This window comes from Pelmatolapia mariae, linkage group LG4, assembly GCF_036321145.2.
Source record: "Pelmatolapia mariae isolate MD_Pm_ZW linkage group LG4, Pm_UMD_F_2, whole genome shotgun sequence".
Lineage (NCBI taxonomy): Eukaryota > Metazoa > Chordata > Actinopteri > Cichliformes > Cichlidae > Pelmatolapia > Pelmatolapia mariae.
Genome location: NC_086230.1, coordinates 10110256 through 10118667, shown reverse-complemented (window position 1 = coordinate 10118667; position 8412 = coordinate 10110256). Strand labels below are relative to the sequence as shown.

Genomic DNA, 8412 nt, shown 5'->3' with positions numbered 1-8412 from the left:
GGGGGGGATATATTAATCAGAGATTTTAACTGCAGCTTACATTTTCACAGTACACTGATTTTTTTCCACCTCTTGAACACAGGTAAAATAATCTCTCAGACAGCTCACATAACATAACTCCCAACCTGTCAAAGAGTTTGATTTACATGAGGTCGACTGTCCAGATGAGTCAAACACACACACACACACACACACACACACACACGTCTCTTAAGATTTTAAAGACTGTTTGTCCAGAGTCCTCACTTCTCCCAGCCTTTGCCTCCTGGCTGGGTGGGCAACCTCAGCCCCACGAGACTAGCCACCTCTTCTGGGCTGCGCTCTCCCTTGCCATGGTAAAGATTGTGCAGGACCAGGTGGTTTCTGGTGGAAGCTAGTAAACACAAGTATGTGTGTGAGGCATGGTGCGCTTCCTGCTTGGCACGGCAGTACCTTTCTCCAGTCACCTGTGAAAGGTTGAATATAAAAGAAACAAACGGATGATAAACAATAACATAATAAGAGTCGGGGACAGAAACTGTTCCTCTAGTGCTGTTTACAAAAAACGTCACCATAAAGAAAATACAGACGAATAATGTAGAAGGTACCCTGGAATCAGCATAAAAAAATAGCCGCTTTATGATAAACAGGTATGATTTCATCAGTCTGTATGTGTGTCCCACCCCCTTTCAGGATTTCTAACAGCTGCATGGACAACATGCATTTAGTTTAGTGCCCGCAGACCAGCAGCTATACATTATAATGCCTTGGGATGCCTTTAAAGGACGATAAATGTAAAACGACAAACAAGAGTTCCTCCCAGCTGTTTTGCTTCAGTGACTGCAGATTCAACCCCCATGTTAAGCCACACTCTCCCAACCATTAATAATACACAGTGTATGCCTGTACGGCTAAATAGAGATAGAGAATCGCTTAGATGGAGATAACGTCGTCTGGACTGACTGCTTTAATGAAGCGAGTAGTTTCAGCAGCTTTGGTTCCAATTAGTTTAAATGCAAAATTACATGAATATCAGTAGATATACATTTGTGTTTGTTGTTGTTTTTTTTAAACCCACAAATATATTTAACTTACAGTTTTCCACGGAGTGAAAAACACTAACAATTTGAATCAACAACGATTTTGATGATTTTTAAGCGTCGCCTTAGGGTAATTAGCTGCTAGCTAACGTTTGCGTGCCCTTCTGCTTCAGTCACCTTGCTTTCAGGTTTTGAGCACGTGTCAAGTAGACAACAACCACTTTTCAGTGTCATGTTAGGCAGCAGGTCTGTTAGCACTGCTGTAAACGGCTGAAATATGTCCTCTTAACGCCAATAATAAAACGAAACGGAACGTTTTCATTCAATAGTTATCGGCTAGCCAATGACTGCCATGCGAGCCCAGTGCAGCAGTAGTTAGCAACTGAGCTAACATTAGGCTTTGCGCACTTACTGGTACGCTTACCTTATTCTTGCGAAACTGGTCCATAACATAGTTGTAAGCTAGTGACTTTTTGTAACTCGGTCCCTGAATTGCACGCAGTTCTTTCAAGATTCCGCGACACACTCGCAGCGGAGATGACAGCGCTGCCATCTTTGACCTGTGTTGTGATTGTAGCGGCGCACGCCTGGAGCCAGGGATGCTAAATCACACACCGCACAGTCGATCTGTTACATATCGACCACAAGGCGGCGATAAAGTTACACCGGTCCTCCTAAGTTGACTGCGTGATCGTTTCCTCCTTGCCACTGGTTGTTACCCTGCAACAGCTAAAGGTAACTTGGACTGAATTTAAACATGCACGTTGGTAATGTCGCCTTGCTATGAGAAAATACACATGTAGGTATGCAGAGACGAGCTTATGTCCGGCACTGCTCGGTGTTTTCTTTATGAACCTTGCAGGGTAAATAGAACTTTAACTCTTTATTGTCACACTGTGTACAATAGTATAACGAAATGGTCCCACATCGGTGCTTAAAGAAAAAGCAAGCATTAATCATAATAAATAACAGAAATGAGATATACAGCATATGCACAGATAAAAATAAATATGAGACTAGGGCAGGTATCTGCATTGGTTAGGCTATTGCTCTGGTGTATATAGTGCAAACACAGAGTTGACTGTGTTTTATTGTATTTCCACAGATACCTGAAACTCTGTAAATGGTCATCACAGATCTGATCTTGACATGTCCATCCAAGTCTGGCCTATTGACAGAAAAACTGCAGTAACTGCTTGTCCTCTGCCACATTTTGAACCTCTTTCACATGCATTCCACCTCCAGCTTCATTGCAAGGTAATTATTCACCTGTAATTTGGTAATATGGACCAGAAGGCTTTTGATGTTTTTGTCCACCATCGGTTTATAACGGTGCTTTATCACGCAGGAATCCTTTCAGAGAAAAGCAAATTTGATCTGTAAGACTGAGCACTGAACTGTTCTGTAAGTGGATTACAGTAATGCCGTGCCGTTGGGAGGCACGCTGCAAAACTGAGGCAGAGAACGTGTCCTCACAGGTTCTGACATCAAAGGTTTGGATGACCTGAAGTCAGGTCACGGGTCCCCGTGCTGCACGTTCCCATGGCGCTCCCAGTGCTTCCAGTTTACTTGCTCGTGTATTGATGATTGACTCTAGGGGGAGCCAGTCTCTTATCAGTTTCACACACCGGTTTGGTTCCTCGACATTTGTTGGAAGGCACCCCCTCTCCTCCTCCACCTCCTCATGTCTCTCTCCCTCTCTCTCTCTCTCACTCTCACACTCTTTCAATGAATACTAATGCAGTGAGTGGGCCCACCTCCCATCCTCCCATCTTTTTCGCAGGAATGGGCGGGAGAGGGGAGACAGAGCAATTCCAGCTCAGTATTCTTCCTCATGAGGTAGGCAGTGCTTGACTAGCAGCAACCCCAATGCCTTTTTTTTCCTCCCACTGAGCAATATTGGTGATACTGTGCGTTGCCACTGCAACAATGTCTAACCTGTGTGAGTGGCGTGTGATTTCTGACCAGAGTTGAGAGAAAGAAGGACGTCTGTGCCTGCTGCTTTTTTTCTTTTTCTATTACCCCCTCCTTTTTTTTGTCATCTGGATGGGAAGTCTTTTTTGGGAGGAGAGAAAGAAGAAAGCAGAAGGCAGCCGGGGAAGGGGAACAACTGGCAACAGCCAATCCCCCCTTCCACACACAGACTGGAGACAACGGAGGCCACTGGAGTATTTGCTTTTATCTTTCGTTTTTTGTTCTTTTTTTTCCTCATCGCGCTGCTGGGAGGTGCTTTGCCTTTCCATTTGCTCGCTCTCTCGGTCCTCTGTCTTCTTATCTATTTCGCCATTTACCTGGTCAACAATTTCTTCTGTTTATGAGCGAGACAAGGAGGGAGAGAGAGGCAGAGGGACAGAGAAAAAGAGGACGGGGATTTATTTTTTTTTGGCCCCTTTTATCCTCTTTTTTTCCCCCCTCCTCCCCTTCATTCATTCTTTCCTGCTTTCCTCTCCATTCTTATCACTTCCAGCCTTTCTATCCCTGTGCAGCCCACGCTCTCTCCTTCCTCCACCTCCCCCCTTTTTCCTCCTCCCCCCAACCCTACCACTCCAGTCACTGTCCACCCGTAACTTTGGCTACTTTTTGACTCCACCTGTTCTTTTTTTAATTTTTTTATTTCTTCGCTTTAAACAGCTCCAGTAGAGTCATTTTAATTGGCTTGCTTGTATTTTCTATTTATGCCTTTTTCACTTTTGTACCTTTTTCCTATTTTCCCCCCTTCTCTTTTTTCCTCCCACCATCCTATGCATCTTTTTTGGCCGATTCTTAATTCTAACCATAGGTAGGTCTACTTAGTGTTTAGTGTCTGTCTCAAAGTCTTTTGTTCCTTTTTTCCTTCCGTGTGTGCAAGGTGTTTTGTGTATGGGTGCACACCTGACATGCACACACATGCACGCACCTACACACACACACGCTCGCTGGCCTCCGTTCTAGCTTGGGTACGGCTCCCCTCCCATCCAGCTCTCAGCTGATTCTTGCCTCATGCCATGTCCTCTCTACGTCACCCCTCCACCCTACCCACCCACCCCCACCTCACTTCCATCTGTGTTTTCAGACTTGTTTTTTTGTGTGTGTGCGAGTGTGTTCTTCTCAATCAGGACCGCGGTGACTCATCAAGCAAGCACCTTCTCCGGTTGTCATCACGGAGACGCATCTTGATCGTCTTGTCATTTTCATGTTGTTGCACAAAAAGTCTGTTCTTCCATTAAAACATCTGAAGTGCCCCCCCCCCCTCCCCTTTTTAATCCACACACACGTACACGACGTCCTTCCTCACACCCTCACGTGATTATTCATTTATTTATTTTTTTAGCAGTCGTGCACATTGACAGACACCCAAACTCCACATCTGTTCATTAGAGGAAATGCCCGCTGGCAAACCAAGTTTTCGCTGGCTTCATGTGTATCAGGTGAAGGTCAAACTGAGCAAAAGGTCCGATTCAAGAGCGGCAGACGCACTGTTTGTGTCAAAGTACAATTCAAAGTCCATTCTGTCGGGGTGTCATCTGTGCTTATATGGTGCTCTGCCTCCCTTTTTTTTGCTGCCCTCTTTTCCTCTCTCTCCTCCCTCTCTCTCTGTCTCATATCTTTCTGAACTGACTCTCATTTCTGCAGACAGACACACACAAGCACTCAAAGAGAATGGACTAAAAAAACAAAAAGCCTGGCTTTATCATCCAGAGGATTTTTTTTCCCTTTTTTTCCCTCCACCATAATTTTCACTTTTTTCCACTTCATTCACCTCTCCGTACATCCTTTTTTTCCCCCTCTCCATCACCCCAACCTCTCTGACTCCATCCACTTATTTATTCGTACGTTGTTCTGTTGTTGCTGTTTTTTCATTTGCCGTGTAAAGAAAAACAATATGTATATAGATATATGTATTCATGTCCTGCCACTCACACCTCATTGACTTGCTTGCATCAGACTTGCTAGTTATTTTGCATTGGGACTGTTTTGACTGTTCACATTTACTGAAATAGAAAAGGCAGATTTTCCAGAAGTGATTTCCCCCCAAAAAATAATAACAGAAGATACGAGGCTTTATTGTACTACGCTGGCTTAAAAGTGACGGAATAATTTGCGTGTGTGTGCCTGTGTGTGCTGTGCAAGCTACAGAGAGAGAGGCACAGAAATAGACAGATGCATAGCAAAGTAAAGAAAATCACATAACTCATTTCTTTGTCCATCTTCTTCTTCTTCTTTTGTTTTGTATTTCCATTTTTTGTGCTGAAGGAGATTTAATGGCGCTCCTCTTCATTACACGAAGATGATGGGAAGTAGGACTTTCGAGCAACCACGATAAAGGCGTTCTGGATATAGATGTTTTCCTGTGGAATTACCCTTTAAATCCTGGATTAGATTCCAAACGACTAAAACAAAATAATTAACAATTATTAAAAAAAACCCCAATACAAACAAAAAAAACTGGTCTAAATTCTGGACTTTTTTGACCTTTTTCTCTCTTTTTTTAAATGGACTGAAGCTGATTTCAATATTTCTTTTTCAACTATTGAATCCTAATGGGATTTCACTATCGCGGATTAAAGACTCAAGCGACGTCTTTGTCAATTAGCTGATGTAATAGCCGTGATTCTCACAATTTCTCCATCCTTCCAAATCACATTTAACATTTCTCAGTGTTAAGGGTTAAATAGGTGAGTACGGACCTTTGAATCCACCCATGCTCTTGCCTTTGCATGTCTTGGATGATTATGAATGGATGCAGATATTCATATATATGTATATATATATATATATATATATATTTTTGTGAGTGACCCACTGTTTTGCGTGTGTGTGTGTGTGTGTGAGGGTGTGCAGACTCGTCCGGGATGTGTATGTACAGTAATAAGGGTGAGGTAGAATTTAAAAGGATACAGGCGGATTACCAGAGCTCAGTCATTTTCCTCACACTTCACCACCGTTTATCCTTTGTAGTATTTTCCCCTTTTCCAGTTAAAGTCTGGTTTAAAAAAAAAAAAGTTCTTATGTAAAATGTAAATCCCCTTGATGCAGAGTGTGGGATGATGTAAAAACAACATAAAGAAAAACTTTACATGCTGAAATAACGTCCCATCTTTCACCTTGGGTTTTGCACCTCCACTCTTCTTTCTGCTCTACCAAATCTGTTCAGTGCTGCTCCACGCTCTTCTTTAAAACAGCGTGCGTTAGTGTGAGAGGAATATATACGTAGATCAATAAAGTAATCTACCTGAAGAGATGGACTGCGCTGTGCTTTTCTCGGTGAAATTATTTATTTATTTTTATCTTCTGTTACTCCAATAAAATGCTTCGTGGTGGAAGAATGACTAAATCTTATCTTGCGGTTGACAGTGGCCGGAATAAAATTTGACTCTGTGTCTGCAGCAAAATGCACTTTCACATCGACTCTCTCCCTCTCACACACACACACACACACACACACACACACACACACACACACACACACACACACACACACACACACACACGCAGACTTTGTCCATCTGTCCATCGTCAGTGCAATCCTATCTGACCCCTTTTCTCTCATGAACTTTCCTGTCATTTGGCTGTCAGAGGTTTTGTATTTATTCCACATGTGTGCATGTACACGTGTGCACACCTCACTCAGTCAAGGTTAAGGCTTCGTACCTGTGAACCACACCTGGGATCTGCTCTCACAACCCAGGACGATTACCCATTCTGCTTGGTGCTGAAACACATGTGACCTCAGTAGCCGAGCTACAGATGGGCGCTTAAGCTCAGGTAGTCTGTCAAAGCTGTCACAGCCACCACGCTGCAAAATGGACGTCTCTAGCGCGAGCTCTGCCTCTGACAAGTGGCTCGCTGCTGTCGTTGCTTTTGCTGTAACGTACCCCGAAACAGTGTTTAGAAAAAGGTAGAAGCACACTTTCAGACGCACTGGTGTTGACCCGGCGATGTGTGGTTCAGGAAAGCAGTGATGTGAATGTTGTGTATGGTGGTCAAAAACAGCTGATTTGAGCTGTGATTTTGAGAGGGAACGCAGACCTCTATGAGCACAGCTGGATGGTGGATTGAGCAATTGCTTGGAGCACGTTTACAGCTGAGCATCCTTTCTATTTAAATATGGAGAACTGTTCTTTTTTTTCTCCGGATCATTTTCTTACTTTTACGATAGATGTACGCTGTTCCTTCAAATTGTTAGATTATGGTTTAAAGAGACAGTTCACACCTTATTTCTCTTCTGCTCTGCAGTGCATTTTATCCTTTTAGATTGTTTTAGGGGACATTTTCCCAGTTTTGGAGTTATCATAAGCAGCACAAGCCTCCTGTTGTGTCAACAGGATGCTTTCTTCTGTGTAGCGATAGTGCTTGATGGATGTTGACAGTGGAAAGAAAATAGGTCCTACATTAAAGTAATTGAAACCTGCTTTGTGGATTCCTTCGAGTAGCCAGGTCATGATTAATGTTTAGTTTTTTAAATGTAATTTTTGCAAACTAGCCTCATTATGTTCAAGAGATGGAAAAAATGGGTATCTTACACCAAAACAATGGAGATGAATAAGTAGCACTAAAGGGCAGATGAAAAAGGCATGCATTAGATTTCGAGGTGACTTGTCCTTTTTAAGGTTCTCCCGAGGATCCTCGTTCATTGTCACCTATTTTGCTCGTTACCTGAACAGGTGTGTCTTAATGGTTGGTGGCTCTAGGACATTTTTCATGCATCCTGTCAAATTTTTGGTGTCTGAAACTGTGCGATGCCACAGGATCTATGTGGGGGAAAAAAGTCTGCAGAACATCTTGAATCAGAGCTTAAGAGATTTCACAGGCAGCGTGTTTGCAGTCGTCATTTATAAACAGGCCAGGAGAGGAGACAGCAGGGGCTAAGGAGATTCATAATCCTATCCCCTCTTCCCACTGATTCTCTCTCTCTCTCTCTCTCTCCCCCATGTGCTTGCTTAATGAGACAACAATGCAACTCCTGCGTCTGGCTCCGAGCGCCGCATCTGCCTCAACGAAGCCAGCAATAACAGCATTTAGATACGTTACAATCCAGCTAACTTCCGCATGCGTGCCATCTAGGGATTTACAGCATCACGGAGCACCGCTTGCATGTTACCGTGTGCTTCAGAAGTCAGAACCTAAAAATGTGCAGAGATGATTTTTGATTTTTGTGTTACAAGCTAAAAAAAAAATAAAATAAAAATAAATCTTGGATTCACACGAGTGTGATTCTGCAGTATGGCACCTCACCTCATTCATCTTCTGGGTATAAATGAGGGAATCAGTCTGCGGAGCTCCATCTAAAGCTCGTGACACTCTGCGGCGCGTGCGTCTGAATCCCGAGAGCGAGCGGGAAGACTATGTGGGACGACTTAAAAAGCACATCTCAATTTTATTGGCAGTATATTCACTTCAAGGGAGCGGAATA

The 8412-nt window shown here is 43.3% G+C and overlaps 2 protein-coding genes across 3 annotated transcripts in view; one reads left to right on the top strand and one right to left on the bottom strand.

Moving 5' to 3' along the window:
- Nucleotides 1–1621, bottom strand: fmc1 (formation of mitochondrial complex V assembly factor 1 homolog). Its single transcript, XM_063470508.2, has 2 exons — nucleotides 1444–1621; nucleotides 1–446 (listed from the first exon to the last, which is right to left on the bottom strand). The coding sequence occupies exons 1-2, from the start codon at nucleotides 1570–1572 to the stop codon at nucleotides 243–245; spliced, it is 333 nt and encodes a 110-aa protein (XP_063326578.1). The 5' UTR covers nucleotides 1573–1621; the 3' UTR covers nucleotides 1–242.
- Nucleotides 1622–2181: 560 nt separating this feature from the next.
- Nucleotides 2182–8412, top strand: part of LOC134625956 (glutamate receptor ionotropic, NMDA 2B-like) — a 138296-nt gene continuing 132065 nt past the window's right edge. Inside the window, exon 1 of one of the 2 annotated variants that reach the window (XM_063471376.1) lies at nucleotides 2182–2276. The gene's annotated coding sequence lies outside the window, so the exon portion shown is untranslated. Of the gene's footprint in view, nucleotides 2277–2879; nucleotides 3799–8412 lie in introns of those variants that run through there. The other variant, XM_063471375.1, reaches the window with a different exon arrangement.